This window comes from Leptinotarsa decemlineata, unplaced genomic scaffold (assembly GCF_025532065.1).
Source record: "Leptinotarsa decemlineata unplaced genomic scaffold, Ldec_3_MD MMD2_tig00000690_RagTag_RagTag, whole genome shotgun sequence".
NCBI lineage: Eukaryota > Metazoa > Arthropoda > Insecta > Coleoptera > Chrysomelidae > Leptinotarsa > Leptinotarsa decemlineata.
Genome location: NW_027412554.1, coordinates 2,524,133 through 2,548,269, shown reverse-complemented (window position 1 = coordinate 2,548,269; position 24,137 = coordinate 2,524,133). Strand labels below are relative to the sequence as shown.

General features: G+C 35.5%; 3 protein-coding genes across 5 annotated transcripts in view; all 3 read right to left on the bottom strand.

Annotated features, from left to right (window-relative positions):
• The window catches only part of LOC111515381 (uncharacterized), a 239,453-nt gene that overhangs the window by 91,170 nt on the left and 124,146 nt on the right, over nucleotides 1-24,137 (bottom strand). The window lies entirely within an intron of this gene.
• Nucleotides 1,583-9,749, bottom strand: LOC141482087 (uncharacterized). The gene is made up of 2 exons (XM_074174673.1): nucleotides 3,230-9,749; nucleotides 1,583-2,923 (listed from the first exon to the last, which is right to left on the bottom strand). The coding sequence occupies exons 1-2, from the start codon at nucleotides 3,644-3,646 to the stop codon at nucleotides 2,264-2,266; spliced, it is 1,077 nt and encodes a 358-aa protein (XP_074030774.1). The 5' UTR covers nucleotides 3,647-9,749; the 3' UTR covers nucleotides 1,583-2,263.
• On the bottom strand, nucleotides 19,297-23,351 carry LOC141482085 (zinc finger MYM-type protein 1-like). The gene is made up of 2 exons (XM_074174670.1): nucleotides 22,819-23,351; nucleotides 19,297-22,402 (listed from the first exon to the last, which is right to left on the bottom strand). The coding sequence occupies exon 2, from the start codon at nucleotides 22,387-22,389 to the stop codon at nucleotides 19,465-19,467; it is 2,925 nt and encodes a 974-aa protein (XP_074030771.1). The 5' UTR covers nucleotides 22,390-22,402; nucleotides 22,819-23,351; the 3' UTR covers nucleotides 19,297-19,464.

The window sequence follows — 24,137 nt, the reverse complement described above, 5'->3', positions numbered from 1 at the left end:
TAATTTGTTCGCTACTGACAAATTATCGTGAACAAGGGCATTGAAAACTACCGATAATTCTGAAAAAACGTGTTTTTTCAAAAAACTGCCGGAAAACAACGGAAAAATAACCGAATGCGGTTTTTTATAAAAAAAAAACAGGTTTTTTCAGAATTATTTAGTTGATTTTCAATGCACGAATGATATTTGGTAGAAATTTTGAAGAATGTACAATGAATTTGCATTATTTAATGTCATTTCTGACTTCTGAAAGTAAGTATTCGAAAACAACCACAAAAAATATTCGGCTGCATCTGAGCTTTTGTGGTATTACTAAACTGACCATTTTTTTTCAACTCAAAACGGGACGGGACATACCTATGTATAAACATACTATACTCCATACTGTATGGACTCATTAAAGCACCTTTCAATAATAATAATAATAATTCGTCTTTATAGTTTCCAATATTAGGTAACTAACAGTTGAATGCAAATTTTTTTGTTTGAAGGTGGTTGACAATGTTTCGTGGTGTATTTCATCAGTTCGGACTTCCATTGTCTAATATAATATAAATTAAACAATTAAAAAAAAATTGTTTTTTTCACGGTTTTCAAATCAATTTACATTATATTAGACAATGGAAGTCCGAATTGATGAAATACAAATTTTTTTATTACAGGAAACTAAAAGGGGAAGTTCAGTTTATTTTCATCTGAGGTGGATAAAAATAACTTGTTTTTCCACCTAACCTTGAAAGTGGTTAATGTGAAAGTAATTATTAAATTATATGCAACATATTATATTTTTAGTCGTATTTCCTGTTTCCGTCCGCGCAACCTAAAAATGGCGTGCGGACGGCTATTTTCAGCGTTAAATTAAAATTATAAATAATAGAGATACCGTTTCGGGAGTCAAACTTTTTTTAAGTAAATTTCCTTCTTTTCAAGGATGTTTTTTTCAAAATTCAAAAAAAATTATAGTTTATGAACTATGAACATCAAAACCGAACACTGCTTTTTAGGGTATTCAATTGTTTATAACTTTTAGAATTTTTTATAAACTAATTTACTTTTTTTCACAATGATCTAGACAATATTCCGGATCGAATGAGCCTAACTACTTGATTTCACTAAAAGTATGTATATTCAACACGAATCTAAACTTAAAGCCCAGACTAATTATAAACTATTGAAAATACGACAAAAATACTCAAACGCATGTCTATTCTTCTTTGAATACTGAATAAAATGATCTTCGAATATTCAATTATCCATACAAATTTTTACTGTTATTTCTGGAAATATAGACAAACAATCAAATACTGACTGATATTTAAATAACTCATAAATCATTGAAGACGACAAAAGTACTCAGAATCTTCCTGATACTCACTTCATACATACAGGAATTGAGCTTATTGTCAAAGATTTAAATCAGTTAAAGTTATTTGTTTCTTACATTTATTTATTTTTAAAGTTATTTTCCCAACAACTGCGCTAAGTGTTACTTTTCCGCTTGCAAATACAGTTATACGAACGACGCGAAGCGCAGTTCAGATAGTTCTTGCGTACGGAAAAAGCAATTTGCGCACGTGTTACGAACAAAATTTTTCCTACGAGCTGTAATATCAGATAACATCAAATTAGTCAATGATATTTAATTGAACTTGAAAGAAAGAACTGACTATCCAACAAAAAATTGCAAATCAATGTTTCGAAGTCGACAGACACACGCTTGACAATATTTTAATAATTTACCATTGAACCAGGTACTCAAAAAATATTACTTTTTTTGTTTTGAGCTAAAATACAACTATCGGAATTACTATTAAAAGGTGAAACGGTTTCTCACATTGCATATAATAGTCAACAGCTACTCAAACAAATATAAATAGTCCCTACCAATCTGATTTTGTAGATAATTTTACTTTTCCGAACGACGGACGTGTAGAAAAGTACTACTTTGCGCACGCTTATTAAAATTAAATCAAGAGTTATTCCTCAATACGATAATAGTATATTGTGTAACAAGTGCGTGAAATCGACTTTTTTACACAAGGGTGGAATTTGCGACACGAGCCCTCAGGCGAGTGTCGCAAACAACGCGAGTGTAAAAAAGTCTTCACGCACATGTTGCACACTATACTTTTTCTACGACCATACAGAGAAAATTAAGCACCATTAGTTTAAAGAGCTTTATTGAATTTCCGAATAATTAGTAAGTACCTATATTATAAAATTAACAATTAATTCTTATACTGAGCATTATTATTTTTGGTTTTCATTCTGATGTGGAATAATAATGATTATTAATAGTAATATTGGAACCTGTGACCATTCCAAAACTTACACCTGCAGCATTTGATTTTTCTATCAGTGTGTTTCTTGAATTGGAAGTTGAGATGATAGAAGTAGTGGCGATAGGGGCTGAGGAAATTTGATTTTGAGGCGATAAAATTTTATTTGCCACATCAATTTTCTGAGTAATTGAGTTTTCTATATAATGCTCTGCCACTGCAGAGGATTTCCAACCTCCATGTTTTTTTAAGGTAAGCAAATCGCCTCCAGCTTCTACTAATAACGTGGCGGATGACCGCCTAAAACAGTGGCCTGTATATTGTTCAGCATGAGATAAATTTAGGTATTTTGCGATTACCGAAGGAACTTTACCAATTTTATTTATACCAACGATTTGGCAGGTACATTTTCCACCTTGATAATTAATAAATAATTTTTTTTCTGCGTATTTTTGCGGACGGAGTGCCGTATATTTTCGGTATAATTCAAGATGTTCCGTGATGGTAAATTTTCTTGAGATTTTGGTTTTTGTATCATGGACGTTTACTATGAGTATTATACCTAAATCTTCAATATCATCTAATTTCAGTTTATACAGTTCATCTCTTCTAAGAGCTCCAGCAAGTCCAAATATTAGTATAACCTAAAAGAAAAAGAAATTACAATATAGAAACTAAAAAAAGATTATGGCTGTCAGAAATCGAACCCAGGTCCTTGGGCGCGCGAGGCCGACGCACTACCGCTGAACCATTCGTATTTACAAATATATGTGTGAAAACGCGATTCTCAACGCCCAATTTAAAATAATTTAGAAGATCATAGTTAGATATCACATTAACATAGTTTTAGATAATATATCTGATTTGGCCAACTATACTTATTAGGATCTACTTTATTTATAGATATTATTTTCTATTTATTTAATACTACCGTGAGACATTAAACTTACCTTGGTCAATAAAAATTTTTCGTCAGAAGCTTCTTGTATAAACTTCAGTATTTGTTCTTTCTCCAAAACTCTGGATTTTTTGGGAACGTATCCCTCACTCTTCCTTTTTAAAAAAGCACGTACCTTAGGATATTCAATATTTATGTTTTTTTTAATGCTGATGGTACTTTTTAGCATTGAGAAATTACTCCAAAGTGTTGCTGCCTTAAAGTTCTTGGATAATTCTGACAAATATGCCAATATTACGTTTTCAGCAAATGAATTGATATTCTTTGTTTTCCTCCATGCCATGAATTTTTCATACGTATTTTCATACACGCTCAATGATTTTTGGGGTAATAAAGTCTTACTAGTCTCATTGGCTGCATCCATAACATCCGGCGGGGTACTTCGTTTATCTGAATGATCAGAATCCATTATAATATAATGTTAAAATATTAATAATTAACTCTCAACAATGAGGTCACAACAATAATGATCAAGCTATTTTGACAGTTTATTTATGATTTATTGCTGCTCTTAAACAAAAGATGCACTAAGGCCGCCTATCAGCGAAATATTCATGTATTAGGTCTTATGGACAGACTACAATGTATTTCTTATGAGTATATTTCACGCACTGGTAATAAAAACACTTGAATGTACCATGTTATTCTTATGGGTTTATTTCACGCAATAGTGCGTAAAAATAATTTCACGCACAAGGGCGTGAAATTACATTTTACGATTCGTGAACGGTGTGTGAAAGTACTATTTCACGTACGGGAGTACGTGAAACTCAAAACGGGACGTCCATATATAACATACCTATGTATGTATGGTCCATGCAGTATGGACCATACTCTATAGTGTATCGACTCATTAAAGCAACCTTTTGATAATAATAATTCATCTTTATTATTTCCGATATTAGGTAATTAACAGTTTAATACAAAAATTTTTATTACAGGAAACTAAAAGGCGAAGTTCAGTTTATTTTCATCTGAGGTCGATAAAAATAACCTGTTCTTTCACTTAACCTCGACAGTGGTTAATGTGACAGTAATTACTGAATTATGTGCAACATATTATATTTTTAGTCGTATTTATATTTTTTGGAGAAACAAATTTCCTTCAATAAAGATGGTGATGATTTTAAATAAGAGTGAAATTCTTGGCACGTTTTGGTTATGTTGATCTTCGTTATCAACATCGCATTCAGAACTGAAACCTGCAAATGATTTTTTTCAGACAATTTATTTATTGAAGAAAATATTCTCTCTACTGGAGCATTTGTACCAGGTAGACATAAAATATATTCAATAATAATAATAATAATGATAAAACGTCTTTATTCACCTGAAGTAAGAATATACAGAATATACAAAAAAAATATATTGAGGTGAATGGGCGGAGTGTCAGTAGAGCTGTTTTTAAACTCAACCTTCGAGAAAAAAAATGAAATTTGAAATGAATAAATGAAAATTGCAGTACATACAAACAATTTAAAAAAAAATATTATTCAGTTACCAAATCTTTAGTGTAAACGCATGAGCCACGGTGAGCATGAGGAAAGTGAACTAATCAAATAAATGCTCTTTGAGTCTTTTTTTGAAGTTTCTTAACGTGTAGGATCTGAATTCACTGGGCAGGAGATTGTAGAATTTAGCTGCGTTGTATGGGAAGCTGCGAGTAAAAACAGAAGACCTGTGTTCACGAATGACCAACACCGACCTGTTTCTAGTGGAAAAGCTGTTAATATTAGAGAAAGAATTCAATTTTTCCATTAAATAATGTGGCATTCCGGTCTTCAGGACTTTGTGGGTGTTTATGAATAGGTGCAGTTTCCTGAGTTCCTCTATGACCGTTGATATGTGGTCGTATTTTCGAATGCCAAAAGAAAAACGAAGGCAACTGTTTTGGATTCATTGAAGACGGAGGGAATCAGATTGAAGTAATGCAGGGCCGTAAATGCAATCGCAATATGAAACTTTCGAAATGATTAGCGCCTCACATAATTTAAGTTTGAATTGTTTGGTGAGTAAGTCCCGATTTGGAAACAGTTGCCTTAAGATGTTGGAAGACGTTTGAATCAAATGACTAACGTGTTTTGTAAAGCGCAGTTTAGAATCGAGCCACAGGCCTAGGTTCTTTGCTTCAGTTACAAAAAGCAGAACGTCACCATTTATATGCATATGAAGACTATTTTTAGCAATATCTCGCAATCTATTCGGTCCAAAGATCATTACTGCTGACTTTTTGGAGTTTAACTTCAATTTATGAGCTGATGAAATATCAAAGATGGTCTGTAGATCACAATTAATGATGTTTTGAGCGGAACCAATGTCAGGGAACTGAAAGGAGAAGTACAGTTGAGTATCATCTGCGTAATGATGAATTTTGCATTTTTCTACCAACTGATGGAAGTCACAAATATACAGTCTGAATAGTAAAGTACCGAGAATTACTTCTGTCCACCATAACTCTTTGAGTTCGGTTCGATAAGTAATTTCTAACCAAAGACAGCGCATTCACAGAAAAACCGAAGAAGCTGAGTTTATCGCACAGAATGCTATAGTCAAGAGTGTCGAAGGCTTTACTGTAGTCCAGAAGTATTAAACAAGTTGATTTACTTTCATCGACCGCTTTGAAGAGATCGTCGGTTATGAAAAGTATAGCTGTGGTTGTGCTGTGTTGATGTCTGAAACCGGACTACACGGGTGTGATGATTTGGCGATCATTTATGAAGCTGCAAATTTGGTCCTTCATGATCATCTCAACAACTTTTGAAAGACAAGGTAGGATGGTGATAGGGCTCAGGTCAGAGAAATCCGAAGGGGAGTTGCACTTAGCTAAAGGAATAATCACACCGTTCTTCCAACAACTTGGGAAAACACCCTTAGTTAAAATGGCATTAGCGAGAAAAGTTAACGAATCCAATAGATGACTATCTAAGAGATGGATCATTAGGAGTGAGATATTGTCTGAGCCAACTGCGTTACTTTTGAGACGATTCAGGTATCTCTGTATAACTGCAGACGAGACCGCACTGAAATGAAAAGGTTTATTAATAACTGAAGGAGAACGGTATCGTTCTAATAATGAAATTTGGTAGTTTGAACGCTCAGGTTGGGGAATTGAACTGAAGTTTATGTTAATGAGGTTCGCGTCCTTCAAGTTATTCGGGATTTCTGTATTGTTACTTTTTCTCAAAATTTCTAGTAATCTCAATGTGTTCCAACATTGAGATCACTAGTTGAGTTGTTTTAGTTGCTTTAGAATTTTTCTTCGCAAGAATAAAATCGAGGTATGCTTTTTTCTCACGACGAATTGCTCCGGTTGTGTAATTCCTGAGATCTTTATAACTATTCCAAGCAGTAGGAGAAGGAGTTCGCTTGAATTTTTTGAAGGCACGGTCTCTAAGAGCAATCATTTCCTTGAATTAGTGTGAAGTTAGCCACGCTTTTCCATCCACAGTTTCTGACGTGCTGACTGTCGATGTTGGGATAGAGGAAATATTGTAAACAGTGTTGCCAAGTTTCTCATAAATCTAAGGCTGGTATTTAATTGGGCGATATCATACAAATTAGACGAACAAATCAAGAAACATTTTCTAAACGTATATACAAAGAGAACTTGAAATGAAATTTGTCACTGATAATTATTCATAACCGTATTGAGTAAGCATAGGAAGCGTATTGACAGTACTGATTTTGACACGCATTATTATTTTTTTTGAAGATGAATACCTACTTCCTATTCTCTGACAAAACTTCGTATTTTACAAATAACGGCAAGAACTTCGTGAAATTTTGTGGAATACCTTTTAGTGCACTAATAGAGTGAATCATTAAATCAGCGTGACGTGCCGTATCGCCTTGATTACAATATTTTATACTTAGGAAAATAAAAAAATCATATTTTCCTATTTACGATGAGTAACCCCATGGAATTTGGTAGAAAACCATTTGCTGATGTGTACTAACAAGGTGACTCCTCAAATTAGCGTCACCTGCTGTACCAACTTTGATACGAATTTTTATTGGTGGGAGAATAAAAAAGTCATATTTTCCAATCTACGATGAGTACCTCCATGAAATTTTGTGAAAGACAATTCGGAGGGGTGTGCTAACAAGGTGAATCATCAAGTTAGCGTGACATGCCGTACGGACTACCATACGAATTTTTATTGTTTGAAAAATTAAAAATTCGTATTTTCCAATCTACGATGAGTACCCCCATAAAATTTTGTGACAGACCATATAGAGGGGTGTGCTAACAGGGTGAATCATCAAATCAGCGTGACATACCGTACGGACTGCGATACGAATTTTTATTATTCGAAAAATAAAAAATTCGTATTTTCCAATCTACGATGAGTACCCCCATGAAATTTCGTGACAGACCAATAAGAGGTGTGTGCTAACAGGGTGGATCATCAAATCAGCGTGACATGCCGTACGGACTGCGATACGAATTTTTTTTGTTCGAAAAATAAAAAAATCGTATTGTCCAATCTACGATGAGTACCCCCATGAAATTTCGTGACAGACCAATAAGAGGGGTGTGCTAACAGGGTGGATCATCAAATCAGCGTGACATGCCGTACGGACTGCGATACGAATTTTTATTGTTAGGAAAATGAAAAATTCATATTTTCCAATCTACGATGAGTATGAATTTTTCATTTTCCTAACAATACGAAGTTTTGTCAGAGAATAGGAGTTTTGCAGCGTCAATTGCCTATCAACGGTTTTTTTTAGAGATGATTTTAGAAAACTGGACTATTTTACGTTTCAGATCATTATTTTGGGACAACGGGACAGATGGTCGAATAAAGGGACAGTCCCGTTCAAAACGGGACGTCACTTTAAATATACAGGACGTTTTTTTTATCATGTGGTAACATTGTTATATTCTAAACCAAACAGATACGAAGACGATTAAATGTGAAAAAGTGTAACTATCATCGAAAATAATACAATGGTCGTAGAAAATTTACGAAATTTCTCGAGTTATACGGGAAAAACCAAAAATGCTGTTTTTTGTTTTTTTTCGAATGGAATTGTTGTTTCGGAGAATATAAAAAAACGAAAAAAAATGTTATTCACATTCGAAGTGTACTATGACGATGTAATAATACATATTCCATAAAACGTTTCGTGTCATCGTGGCTACCATTAACTTTTTTTTAAATACAGACCTGTTTTTTCATTACAGATATTCATAAAGCGATAAATTCACATGCCAAGGGTATATCACATTTGATATTTTTATAGCGTTTCATTTGAAATAACCATCATCATCAGTGACAACAATCAAAGGAAAAAAAATGCACATAAGTTGTCGGTTCAGACAATTTCTGTGTCAATTTTCTAGCATAATAGGTGTAATACTGATACATGCATCTCTTATTTTTTGTTTGAGATGTTCGATATCTGTACTTGTGATGAAAAAATGTTATCCTAATCTAAAGGAGTAAGATCTGGGAATCGAGCTGGTCAGTTAATTGGTCCATTGTTTCCAATCCATTTTATTGGGAATATTGAATCTAAATGTTTCCTTACTATTGCTGCATTATGGAGGAGTGCCGTCCTGTTGAAAATATTGTATTTCATGGCGGATATTTAGTGGTAATTCATGAGAGTATTCATTGAATAAAAAAAAAGATACACTCCACTATTCAAATGATTATCGTGAAAGAAAGGGCCAAGGATGTTTGTTATTCCCACAATTCCCAACCAAACATTTATTCCGAACATTTCTTGGAAATTGGTTTCCCTAAGTAAATGTTTATTTGTATTATTCCACCTAAAATGGATATTTCTGTTAAACCAACCATTGTTGGTGAATTTTGATTCGTCCGTCCATATTATATTTTTACAAATATTTTCAACTTCCCTATTTCTACGTCTTAACCACTTCGCAAATCGTACTCTCCTTTCGTAATCCTTTTCATTGGGGTGATGAACTTTGCATATCCTGTAGCATTTACATTTGTTCTTTTTCAAAATAGTTCTGCTGGATTTTAAAGAAATCCCCATTTCGTGGTCAATTTCTCGTAAAGAAAAATCTTGATTAGCATAATTTTTGTAACTGGCCAATCCTAAATAAATAAAAAATGTTTTCACTGTTTGAATTTTTATGAGGTAATATGTGCTTACCCATAACATTTATTTTATTCCTCACACTTCCAGTAACCACACATTTTCTTGTTTTCTTTCTGTCAAATGCACCATAGTCCCTAGTCCTTCAAATTTCTTTCCAATCATCTGAACATTTGGATGTTCGGAATAGGATGATTCGGGTATAGCTCAACATACATATTCCTTGTCAAAAGAGGATTTCTATTTGATTTTGCATGACTAAATACCATATCAGTCCTTTCATAACGTTTGTTTGAAGGTGATTGACAATGTTTCATGATTAATTTCGCTAGTTTGGACTTCCATTGTCTACTATATAAAATGATTTGAAATCCCTGAAACAACTAAAAAAGAATGATTAAAAATGAATAGCTGAAAATAACAATTATATTAAGCAAAATGAACCTGAAATGAAATAATAGTGAAATAAATACAAGTAAAATAGAACAATTGAACAAAAACGAATAAAAATAAACAAAATGAAAATAAAAAGTTGAGAGATTCCAAGTCACGTTAGTTCACGACGTTTCGATTGTTAGTGTCTACAATCGTCTTTGAGTGATAACTGGACTTATTCTCCGAGATCTGACTATTTATAGGTCATTCGAGTGCTTTCACCTATCCCCGCTTTCCGTTTTCCGCTTCACTGGTTCCGTGGGAGATGACCGTTTGGCGGGAGTTGGCCATTTTTCGCTTGATGATGGGTTTCCATATGTTGCGTATTTCTACGCTGGCTTGACTGAATACGTTGTTGGACAACATGCAAGCGGCTTCCTTGAATTTTCTCCTAAACCAATGTTCCTCTCTGTGCAAGATCTCAGCTTGGGACCACTCGATGTTGTGTTGATGGGTCCAAACATGGTCTGCTATTCCTGATTTTCTGATTTCCCCTCGCTGTTTGTGTTTCTTGTGCTCGGCAATGCGAACATTCAATGGTCTCTTAGTTTCACCAATATAGGGTTTTCCGCACTCACAGGGTATCCGGTAAATGCAATTCTTGGAATCGCAGTCCGCATTTGGTGGCCTGGTTTTCGTGAGACTGCTACAGATAGTGTTACCGGATCTGAAGTAGGTTATGATGTTGTACTTGCACCCAATTCTTCTTATCCTCTCCGATAATTCTCTGATGTAGGAAAGTGCAGGCACTGGTTATGACGGCTTCTCTTCCTTGCGAGGCTCCTGCTGTCTTTTAGCCTTAGTTTTTAGCCACACTATCCGTAGCAGCCTCACGAAAACCAGGCCACCAAATGCGGACTGCGATTCCAAAAATTGCATTTACCGGATACACTGTGAGTGCGGAAAATCCTATATTGGTGAAACTAAGAGGCCATTGAATGTTCGCATTGCCGAGCACAAGAAACACACACAGCGAGGGGAAACCAGCAAATGAGGATAGCAGACCATGTTTGGACCCATCAACACAACATCGTGTGGTCCTAAGCTTAGATCTTGCACAGAGAGGAACATTGGTTTAGGAGAAAATTCAAGAAAGCCGCTTACATGTTGTCCAACAATGTATTCAGCCAAGTCAGCGTAAAAATACGCAACATATGGAAACCCATCATCAAGCGAAAAATGGCCAACTCCCGCCAAACGATCACCTCCCACGGAACCAGTGAAGCAGAAAATGGAAAGCGGGGATAAGTGAAAGTACTCGAACGACCTATAAATAGTCATCTCTCGGAGGAATCAGTCCAGTCATCACCTGAAGACGATTGTAGACACCAACAATCGAAACGTCGTGAACTAACGTGACTTGGAATCTCTCAACTTTTTATTTTTATTTTCTTTTTTCATTTCTTTATTTTTATTTATTTTTGTTCAATTGTTCTATTTTACTTGTATTTATTTCACTATTATTTCATTTCAGGTTTATTTTGCTTAATATAATTGTTATTTTCAGCTATTCATTTTTTATTCTTCTTTTTTAGTTGTTTCAGGGATTTCAAATCATTTTATATAGTAGACAATGGAAGTCCGAACTAGTGAAATTCAGTCCTTTCATAAGTTCAATACATCTTTCATAAGTTCATAAACGTCTGAAAGTTCTCAACAGATATAAACAACGCATTCAATAAATTGATGGATGTAGCCGTTACTATGTGGTAGGAAATCATGATGAAAAGAGAAATGAAAATTTCTATGTTTTTTTACCACTTTTATTTGTAACTGACGTTACTGCAGTTTCGTGTAAATAAAAGTGGTAAAAAAAACAGAAATTTTCATTTCTTTTTTCAACAACGCATTCATTTTTGCTGCCATAGAAACCAAGCAAAGCCTACGCTTTCAAGATGGTCAACGAATTGAGATGCTATTTGATCAAACCAAATTATATAACAATCTAATTTTGACCAAAACTGATATTTTCATTACCACAGGATTGAGAATTATAAAAATATTACGAATTATAATTGATTAGGGAGAAATAAGCCTTGAAAGAAGGATTACGGCAATACAAAAATTTCCAAAACGCAAAAGTACGAATAATCATTGTGTCAGGGTAATCACCTGTCGAATTTATTGGTTTGTCAGAATCATATTTTGAAGAAATAGAAACAATTTACAAAAGAAGTAACGACAGGACCGTAATTCAAAATTTTTGTCACTGATGATGGTAGTTATTTACAATGAAACGCTATAAAAATATCAAATGTGATATATCCTTGGATTGCGAATTTATTGCTTTATTACTATCTGTAATAAAAAAGGAAGGTCCGTATTAAAAAAAAAGTTTATGGTGGCTGACTTGACACGAAAAGTTTTATCGAATATTTATCATTATATCGTCACAGTACACTTCGAATACAATAACATTTTATCTTTCCATTTCTTGATATTCTCCGAAATAACAATTCCATTCGAAAAAAACGGGGTTTTCCCCGTATAACTCGAGAAGGGCGAGAGTCCCCCTAAATTTTCTTCGACCATTGTATTGTTCCCGATGATAGTTAACTTTTTTCATATTCAATCGTCTTGGTATCTGTTACGGTTTAGAATATAGCAATGTTACCACATGTTAAAAAAACGGCCTGTACAAACATAATACGACAAACTTTTGGAACTTCTCATGAATCATTTAATTTGAAGTACCCACATTCTAGCACAATCGCGGATGAGGTTCCCTCATCGACACTCAAATTAAATCTACTCACAATGCCATTGTTCTTCAAACAATCCTACAATATTTTTTTCATTTGAGGTCCTCGCATCTACAAATAAATGCAGATGAGGTCCTCGCATCTACAAACATTATGCAAATGAGGTCCCCGCATCGGCACACAAATGAAGTAATTCCATCACACACGTAGAAAAAGGCGCGAATTTGAAGAGTCCTAACAACCCATGGCAGTTACGGAGTCTTCGGAAGAAACACAATTCTTTCAATTCGCAATTTCAGAAAATCTGAGAGGCTTTCGGGAATGCTTATGAAATTTCATCGTCAGTAATATAAACGCCATTGGTCTAAGACGTCTCCTTCACTATGTCCTCGGAACCCTATAGATAATTCCACGGTCCTCGCTTCACCATCCAGTCACGTATTGGTGTGTGTGTGTGTGTAAGAGTGAGAGAGACACGTATGACGGAAGCGATGCAGAGAGATGGAGATGGTATCGAGGTAATACGTCGTCAACGCAAGCATGACAGGTTCGGTGTTGTCGGTTGTAAAATAAATCTTCAATTATGGGGCGATGTAGCGTTGACGGTTTCAAACGTAGGCATGATGGGTTAGAAATACGACTCGATGAAAAGTGTGTGGTAATGGGATGAATATTACTGAAGTTTTTCCCAACACCAAATCGTTATTTTTAATACCTCGACACGTGTTTCGATCACCGAATTATTATTCTTAGAGCCTAGCAGCGTAGTATTGTTTATTTCGTCTTTATATAACACATGGATCAATAAGTCCCGAGACTAACAATGAAAACAACATTTTTTTTACAAAATTTTTTTTTATTCATCAACATAATCTCCTTTTAGGGTGATACAATGGTTCCAACGCTTTTCCAATTTTTCAATACCATGTTTATAAAAAAATGTATCTTTCGCTTCAAAATAAGTTTCAGTTTCAGCGATGACCTCCTCATTTGAGCCAAATCTTTTTCCCTGGAGCATTTTTTTAAGATCAGCAAAGAGCCAGTAGTCACTGGGGTCTAAATCTGGTGAGTATGGGGGGTGGGGAAGCAGATCAAAGCCCAATTCGTTTAATTTTGCCATTGTTTTCATCGACCTGTGGCAAGGTGCATTGTCTTGGTGAAAAAGGATTTTTTTTCTCTGCATGTGCGGTCGTTTTTTTGCGATTTCCTCCTTCAAACGTACCAGTAAGTCAATATAATAATCACTGTTGATCGATTTACCTTTTTCGAGGTAGTCAATGAAAATCACGCCATGCGCATCCCAAAAAACTGACGCCATCACTTTGCCAGCTGACTGCTGCGTTTTCGGACGTTTCGGACGGCTTTCGCCAGCTGTGCGCCACTCAGATGACTGCCGCTTTGACTCTGGAGTGTAGTGATGTATCCATGTTTCGTCCATGGTCACGTAACGACGCAAGAAATCTTTTTTGTTGCGAGTAAATAGCGATAAACAGCTTTCTCAATCATCGACTCGTTGCTGTTTTTGCTCCATCGAAAGCAATCGCGGCACCCACTTAGAAAAAACCTTTTTCATGCTCAATTTTTCATGAAGGATAGTAAATACACTTCCATATGATATCTGTGTCATCTCAGCAATCTCACGGAGCTTCACTTTACGATCTTTCATTACAATTTTTGTCACTTCACTCACATTTTCCGGTGTAACAGCTTCCACAGGTCTACCCGAGCGTTCTGCGTCATTTGTGTCGGTACGACCACGTTTAAACTCGGCAAACCACCGACAAATCGTTGCTTTTGATGGACAAGAGTCCGGGTAACATTTTTCAATCCATTCTTTCGCTTGCACGGTGTTTTTACCCATTAAAAAACAATGTTTTATCAGAACACGAAACTCGGTTTTTTCCATTTTTTAAACAAACTACAAAACCACTTTACTCTAACCTCGATAACTCAGCTGTTTCTGGTCCGATCGACTTAAAATTTCGACACGTTTCAAGCAAAGGTTAGTACTCTAGAAAGACGTGGTTACTGGTTTACTAAGAGCGCCATCTCTGGGTTAGTCTCGGGACTTATTGATCCATGTAGTACAATAGATAGGTAAATGAGAAGATTGGGTATTTCGTCAATTGCGTACCCAGGATCAACACCAACAGCAAATTCGTATATCGTACGAGACGATGTGTCAGTGTAACGATCTTTGTTCGGGTTTGAAGGCCGTCGTGGTTTGGAACTGTATCCTGACGTTTCGCCAGCACGAGTGGATGGCTTCTTCAGAGGACTATGCATCCTGATGGCTCAGTGAGCCATGAATGAAACATGTGCACGGACCACATAACACCGAAGTACACCTTTAACACAAACTTCACGGCCAAAATCATAAGCCGTGAAGACTGGAAGACCATTAGTCATCCCAAAAACATGTTTGGAAAAAACACCTGGTATACAGATGGATCGAAGACCAAACATGTAACGGGAGCTGGAATATACCGAGCGGATAGAAATCTAAACTACAGCTATCCGCTCGGACTATACACATCTGTCTTTCAGGCGGAAGTGTATGCTATCTTGCAGTGTGCAAGGCTTATTTAATTGAGACCTCAAAGAAATGAGCGGATCAATATTTTTACAGACAGCAAGAGCGCACTAGGGGCTCTGACAAATTCGAAGGTGACATCAAAACTGATCTGGGAATGCTATAAAGAACTGAATGAGCTTGCAAACAGAAACAAATTAACTTTGTACTGGGTGCCAGGGCATTCAGGAATCACAGGTAATGATAAAGCTGATGAATGCGCTAGATGCGGATCATCAACTTCATATATAGGTCCTGAACCAGCTCTGGGGGGTACCAAAATCATTGATACGAAACCAGATTAGAACATGGACCAATAAGAACCACACAGACTACTGGACAAAAGTATCTGGCAACAAACACGGTAGAACCTTCATTAGGAAACCGTCCGAGAAAAGAACCGAAGAACTACTTCATTGTCATTGTCCGCTTATAGTCTGGTTCACATGTACTCGATTTAGCTCTTTTTGGTGACATTTTTCAGCCCTGTCCAAAAATTACGACCAAGGTGTCATTCGATTCGTATTTTTGCCTAGAAAGTTTAAGGAGAGGTCCGAAAACACGCCGATAAAAATTACAAAATTATAAACAATTGAGTGAAAAAAAAATGGGGCTTTAGTTTTTTCTTAATATCTCGGTAAATTTTCGAAATTTTGGATAAAAATTTTAACAGAATGACTGATTGCTTCATTTAATTTTCTTAAACTCCATACAAATATGACAATAAGTGAATGTTAATGATCCTACAACTACTAAAGTGCAAGTAATAAAATCCTTGATTTATTGTTACATGACACGAAGTTTATGTTGAAAAGACTTAAAAACTTTTCTTTTTTTAATAAATAACGATCAATAATTAAATAAATAATAGGACTACAACTTTAGTGAAAGGCTTAAATTGTTAATAAATTCATAATGAACAAAAAAGACTTGAAGCATATTTATCATAACTGCAATAGTTTGAAAGTTATTATAATTATAAAAGCGAAGAAGCGAATGAAAAAGGCAAGTATCAAGGTATCACAATATTAAAAGTTTTATAAAAAATAGAATAAATAAAAAAAACATAGTAACTTTTATTATAGAACAAAGTATTGAAAGAAAAAAATGATTTGTTTATAACATTTTTTTAAAATGAACAATTAAAAAAAGAATTAAAAAAAAAGTTTTTTCAAGACCTTGAAGAACAATAGAATTTATGATTTAAAAAAAAACGGTTCCTTAATTTTAATATATAGTTGCAAAAAACGATTGTTAATTAACAAACGCATTTTTTTAGCAACAAAGAATTTTTTTAAGAAACCATTTTTTTTCTAAAAATCATGATTTTTTTCAATTAACATAATGCAAAAAAAAATTTCGAATTGCTTATAAACAATGTATTTGTTTATAATAAATTCATTAACAATAGCTGTAACAAAATTTAAAAAAAATTGTAATGTATTTTTAATAAAATTACAATTTTCAATTATCAATAAAAAATAGAAAATAACAATTTTTTTTTATTTTGGCAACGGTAATCAATTTTTTTGCCTATCAAGGATAACTTCACCAAAGGAAAAAAATGCCAGGGTTTTAGTTTAATAATTATAGGGATTTTTATATTAACTTTCAATTCAGAAAAACTTATTAATTAACAAATTTATAATTAACGTTACAATTGGGATAAAAATTTTTTTGATTGCGGATTATCGTTTATTGTTGTATCCCAACTTCACATGAATTTTTTCATTCTTTAATATTTACATTTAATATGTTTAAATAATTTTTTTGTTTTTATGTCTGAGTGACGAAAGGCGCGCGGAAGCCAGACTACCCGCTATTGGCTCTATTTTTAGGGCTCTGTCAAAATTATAAATAATCGAGATACAGTTTCGGGAGTCGGGACTTTTTTACGCAAATTCATTGATCTTTTCAAACCTTTTTTCAAATTTCCAAAATTTTGAAAATTTTCCGAGATATTAAAAAAAACTGAAGCCCCATTTTTTTCACTTAATTGTTTATAACTTTTGTAATTTTTATCGGCGCGTTTTTGGACCTTTCCTTAAACTTTCTTGGCAAAAATACGAATCGAACGACACCTTGGTCGTAATTTTTGGACAGGGCTGAAAAATGTTACAAAAAAAAGTACATGTGAACTAGACTATTAAAGGACACCTGAATAAAATGGGGCTGTACAACGGAGACCTCGAAGGGACAGAAACAGCTCTACACATCTTATGCGATGCAGGAGGCAGGCAATATATGGACGTACAAAATTACGCCAAGAAGAATATGACGAACATCCAACACGGAACCTGTATAAACTAGTACAGGGAACGAGACTGATGGAATGGGTGTCACGAGAAGATGGGAGAATAGACGTAATAAGCCCAAGAGGCTGCACTGTTTTCTGGAAACTTGGACTAAATGGACAAGGCAGACAGCCCCCAAGGTACAGAAAAAATGCTCTATGAGGAAGCTTCAGTAAAAGTTTTTTTTGCTTCTTCAAGTAAAGACCTCGTCCTTTACGTTGGTGTTGTTTCTTTAGGAACAGACCGTTCCGCCATCGCCACCTGCCAACGAACTCAAAGCTGGAAGGGTAGCGAATATAGTTATGAGTGGTAGAATTCCTACAGATTTTGCTTCGAATGGGATTATCCTAGGTATCTGTATGTTTTTAAGTCCTCCAGCATGACTCAATGCCATTTTAGCAGGTCGCAAAGCCGAAACAGTAGACTTCTTTATATTGGTGGGATGTGGCTTGAAAGTTTTAGTAATTTTTTGAAGCATATTACGTCGAAAGGACAATCCCATGCCAAAGTTACGTTTCGTTATCACTGTTGTAGTTACGAGCCGAACTGCCGTTTTTTCACCAAATCTAGCTTCTTTCGATTCAACGCGTTCTCAAGCTCTATTTTCCAACACTTGATTTGCTTTATGATGATCTTCTAAGGAGTCGCTTTGATTGAATGCGATATCGTGATCTTTACAAATTCGTCCAATGGATTAACACCGGTATCACCGCGTTCCAATCTCTTTTTCAATTTGGTACCTAGTCTGCAAAACGAATAACAAAAGGTAGATGTAATTCGAACGGGATCTTATTTATGAGTGAATTGACGACACCTGTACCGGAATAAGTCAACATTGAGAATGATCGGGAGATGAACGTGATATTTTTATTTATAACCGTAGCGCACTTATTATTCAACATCATGAAAATCGTTCAACAAGAAAATACATTACTATTGAAAATTTAGACTTTTTTAATGAAGCCAACAATGGTAGTATGGTTGGGAAACATGGTATATTTTTGCCCAATTCGTTTCGTGCAATACTTTGTGGGCCGAACGGTTGTGGAAAGACAAATGCTGTCTTAACATTACTATTCCACTCGAATGGCGCCAAATTCGAAAATATCTACGTATATTCAAAATCATTATATCGACCTTAATATCAAGTGGTTCAAGACATTTTCAGTAAAGTCAAGGGGTTGGAATATTATCCGTTTAGGGAAATTGAGGATATCATAAGCCCTCACGAAGCCAAATTAAATTCCATATTTATTTTCGATGATGTCGCATGCGAAATTCCAACGAGCTATGCCAACGACTCAAATTATTGATAGCCTCTCGAGATGCAGGAAATACTTCACACAACGACGAATTCATTGCCATTTTGAATGAACTCAATGAAGCGAAAATAATTCTATTATTTTCTACGTTCCCCTATACATTGTCATTTTCAAAATGGTTATCGATAAGTTTGGACGTAGCGATAGCAATAGAGACCGAAAATTGCCAACGCCCTCTAGAGGATGATTGTTGCACCACACCACAGATGGCAATATTCATTGTGATGGAAAATTGTTTGTGTCATGTAAAGAGTCCCACCACTGATTACGATGTTGTTAATGAAAGGTACGTGGATGGAACCGATCAGGCCCGTGCTGGACCCTTTCTTAGGGCGGTGGACGGCCATAGCCAAAGGGCGCCAACACCCCCCCCCCTCCACCATTCCTAACCTCTGTTTTTTTAGCGTGTTGATCGCTCATGACGCTGGGTTCAATTTGCTATTCTGGCATCTGGTCACCGTACGAGCGAACGATCACACTTACACAATCGTACCAGTATTTGTCAAACAAAATGGCCATTTATTGTTTGCTCAAGAATAACGGTAATTTTAAATATTTGCAATGCGGAATGGGAAAATAACTGTCGTACTTATATCGTTTGAAGAAATGTTTAAGCTTAAGCTTTTAAGCTAAAATAAAATAATTAAAAGAGAAAGTAGGAGTTGAAACGTAATAAGTGTAATTTTCGGTAAACATTTCACATATAACATGCAATATATACATTTAAAAAAAAGTTACCACTTATTACATAATTTTTAAGGAAATAAAAAAATATATATAATTCACAAATGTAGGTCTTCTTTGAGTCAATTTGCAAACTGAATCTAAACCTGAAGAAGTCTTTTAAGTTCGGAGCTGGAGTTGCAAAGATAGTCAATAACGCTGTCTGGATCTATGGAGTTCAAAATATCAGCTTCTGATTGCATCAACAGTAATGATTCTAAATTGTCATTTGTCAAAGACGATCTTAATCTGGTTTTGATAAGTTTCAACTTTGAAAATGCTCGTTCGCAAGAGACTTGAGTCAATGGGATAGTTAGAAGAAACTTATACACTTTTGAAAGTTCTGGGTATTGTAAACAGTACATGTTATATTCTAATATAACTTTATATGCACACTTGATACAGCTATTGCATGATGCCGACTCTTTGCACTGGACCTCGTGGTCTTCATCATCTTCTTCTTCTTGCGCATCGATTTTCTCGTCTGAGACATCTTCATTCTCATAGTCGGCGTTCAAACTTGCATTTGAAATCTGGGGCCATACATTTACGAATGAGATAAGTTCTTCTTTCAGCTTTTCTTCATCAACGTTCAAAACTAATTCTCCTATTTTCTTCAATGCTTTAGGTGGAAGAGATTCTTGGGATTTGAATGTTTTTGGGTCAAAACATGCCAGATCCAAGTATAGCGATTTGTGCTGCACAAAACGGCTTTCCATAGTTTGGACAGCTCTCTCTACAATTACGAAGAAGATCTTTATTTTGAATTCTTCTTCCGGAGAAGTTCCAACACTGTCGTCTTCAGCAAGTTCTCCTGCCATTTTCTTTACTTTCTTCTTTCTTTTCTCAGTTATTGCTTTGCCAATAACAATCTCATTAAGAGTTTCATCGGCCTTTGCTCTTTCTTCGAGTTTCTGCGTCATTTTCAAAACAAAGCGTTGTGCTGCATTCAAAGTCTCATCAAACTTCTCCCTTAGGTGTTTTAGCCTACTAAGAGAAGACTCAATATTCCTCCACGCTTGGGCGTAGTCCAGATTCTTTGTTTGGAGGTAATCCGATAGTGGCGTAGTGATTTTGAACAATTGCAAGAATATCATGCCAACAAGTACTGTTTCAAAATCCAGATACTTCTTAAGTAAAGCAGTTGCTTCATGTCTCACTTTGGCGTTGAAATCAGCTGAATGTGAAATTTTGAACAGAGCCAATACCAACTCCAGATAAATGTGTTTGTTAGGTTTAGCTGTGTTTGAAGACTGTTCTTCAGAAGAGGTCCACATGTCTATTCTGCCGAATATTTTCGTTGCTGCATTGCTGCGGCTTCGCCATCTGGTAGCCCCAATGGCTTCCAACTTGTACTCAGGATTTTGCTTCCTAAACATATCCAGTCTTTTAATTGAATCCTTCAAAAAAACCTGGGTCTCTTGCATTATGCTGAAAAATGAGATTGTTACAGTGAGGCATTGAGCTGTATCAGATATTACGAGATTCAAAACGTGCGCGTAGCACCACGTGTGAATGTGATTTGGGATTTTGCTGGCCATTTGTGCAGTCAAACCATTATACTGACCGCTCATGTTAGACGCACCATCAAACGCATTTGCGACGCAATCACTCAAAGGTATTTCAAGTTCTGTCAATACACCAGAGAGAGTGTCAAATAATGCCTCTCCTGTAGTAGAAACCACACTTTTTAATGCCAGTAGTCTCTCGCACACTTCATGACCTTTAACATACCTGGCAACTATTGCACATTGATCATTGCTACTTATGTCTATCGTCGTGTCCATCAAAACTGAGTATTTGCCGGCCGATTTGATTTCATTTGCCACGACAGATTTGATTTCTTTTGTCATACAGATCATTATTTTTGCTACCGTGTTGTTACTTAGAAATGTCACGGCACTTCCTCTGCCCACCCTTTTGTTTTTGCCTTTTTTTTCGTGTTCCACGTCTGTTTTTTTTGTTGACCTCTTAGACATGCGCGTATCACTTTCTTCAATAGCCTTTTTCAAGTGTTTCTCTAACTGTGGATCATACTTGGACATTAACATAATAATTTCTAAGAAGTTGCCATGGTTGATTGTGTCATCTTTAAGAGAGTAAGCAGCTTCCTTTGATGCACGAAAAGCCAATCCTTGCTTTCCTATAAGCTTCAAGACATCTATTACAATTTTCACCACATGTCTCCTTTCTAAGACTTCTTGTTTCCTCTTATCTAGTTGATCACAAAAAAGAAGGTCACGAGTACTTTTCTTACGTTTGGCTACCATAAAAGCCTCGACGGATTGAAAATGAGCTTTGGACATTTCATGTTCATTAACTCTTTGGTGGACATGTTTCCAGTCTTCAAACCCTGTACAAAAGGTTGAATTGGAGTTGCTGCTGTAAACGATGCAAATAAAACAGAACAGTTTCTTTGAATTTTCGTCATATGAAATCCAATGTCTCTGAAAGGTTTCTCCATCGTTTCGTTTTACAGTGTATAAGGGTTTTTTGTCATTAAAAGGCAACTCTCTTTCATCAGGTTGTATTGGATGATAATCAAGATATGCCGATAAATGTCTTTCGCTTGGTTTTTCGAAGTAATTGATTATATGTACTTGAGATTCTTCTACTGAAGAATAACATCTTCGAGCCGAATTTCCTGTGTCAAGTGAAGGTGCTTCCAGTTTACGAGGACTAAGATAATTCGGGTCTTGCTCTTCAGTTTGTAAATTTTCAACTAATTTGAACCCCTGAAATCTATCAGAACTGAGATCGGAAAACTGATTATCATAAATCATTTTGGAACAATCAAGATTTGATGAGCTTGATGGTGAAGACAAGTTGAAGCTAACAAATTCTGCTTCCTCAAACGTTTTGTTTTGTGCATGTGATTCAAGATTTTCATCTTCAGATGGGCCGTCTGGTTTTTTAAACAAAGCTGTTATTTTTGAACATGATATTGCAGACTCGAGTAGAAGTTTGTTTTTCTTTTCTTGACGAAATTCATGTCCACTTTTTTTCCTTTTATTTTTCTTGTCCATGATTTGTAACCCGCTAAAAAAAATTTAACTGATCACTTTATGTATTTAAAAAAACAAGATTTAGTTTTAAATAAATGCAAGATTAAAAGAGCATACTTTGACAACATGTGGCTATTTGACAGTTCGAGTAAAAGATAAACAAACATAGTATGTTACCAATAATAATTTTAATGTGATCTGTATAAAATATTTTGATGAGATGATTAGTAAAAGTAAATGCTTTGGCCAACTTAGACGCCCCTTATATATACTCTGTTTTTTTCTCAAATTTACCAGCCACTGTTCCACTGTTGTGAGAAAAGGCTTAGGTCTATGCTATGCAGAAAAGGCTTAGGTCTATGCCTAGTATTTTGCTTTAGGTTATCTATATCTATGTGCTTTTTCCACCTCAAACCTCAACTCACTAATAAGAATAATAACAACACTTACCTTTAACATTAAGGGTTTGAAACTTGCACGGGAAGAACAGTAACAGCACCGAATAACTTGAAATAAAACACTAATACAATACTACACAAGTACAAGTTACAATCAGGCCGACTGCATGAGTTTACTGACTAGTGAGTAACATGTAACATACAAGCATGAACAGGTAGACGAAATTGGGACTCTCGTACCGCCCCCACTCCCCACACTTCCTGAGGGCGCTGTCGTAGTTCATTCTGTGTAGCCTACAGCCGCAACACTCAACCCGGCCGCTCGGCAATATCGACGATAAGCTTCGTCTTATAATGATCCAAATTTAATTATATTTATTATTTAAATTTTCTGTTTACTTAAACGGTGTTAATTATGCTGTTAAACATTTAATGTTGGCATTCTAAATGTAAAATTTGTAAGGTTCGGGGCCGGAGGGTGCCAGAAAGGTCCGGCCAAAGGGCGCATCCGGCCAAAGGGCGCACCGGGACACGTTCCGGTGTCCCGGCGGCCCAGCACGGGCCTGGAACCGATAAAGAACTTACTTCAATTACATATCAGCTAGCTAAAGCAACACGAAAAAGAAATAATCCAAGTAGATGAAAAACTCAAAAAATTTCAAGAAAATCAACCAGATACAAAATGTAGTTTGAGCAATATCATAATAAAAAAGCGGATTCACACATCTTTACCATCAGTCGTTATGACTTCCAAAGACAAGATTCAACTTGTCAACGAATTACATAAACCAATTAGAAAAAATTAATTCTCAATGCCGTACCGTTATCAAAGGAATAGATGACTTATGGCAGATGAGCTTGGCTGAGATGAGATCGTTCGCTCACCAAAATCGAAATTTCAAACTGATTCTAGTCGTCATAGACTGTTTTCCGAAATTTGAGAGGTGTGTCGATCGAAAACGTCCATTTTGTTTAGAATCTTATGAAAAACATGCACAATGATAATGTATTGGGAGTGCCTTTGTGCACTCTTTGCTTTGTGTATTCAACAAATACAAAATATACACAATATACATGATAAATACACATAATACACCGTGTTAGGAATCACACGTTAAAAGGTAAGACCTCGTTAGTCCTTAGCGAACACAGATGGATATTCAGTTTAAAAACGAAATGTCTCTCGATATTGGTTACGGTAGTGAAGTTGAAGTAATGTTCGACAGTGATTCTTTATTACAATGGAACTCTGAATGCAATATACAGAGCGTTGGAGCGACGAACACCAATTGCTGTTGAGGGCATTCCTCATGTCATCTTATAAAATTCGATGTGGCCAAAGTCACGTTGGATTATATTTACATAACACAG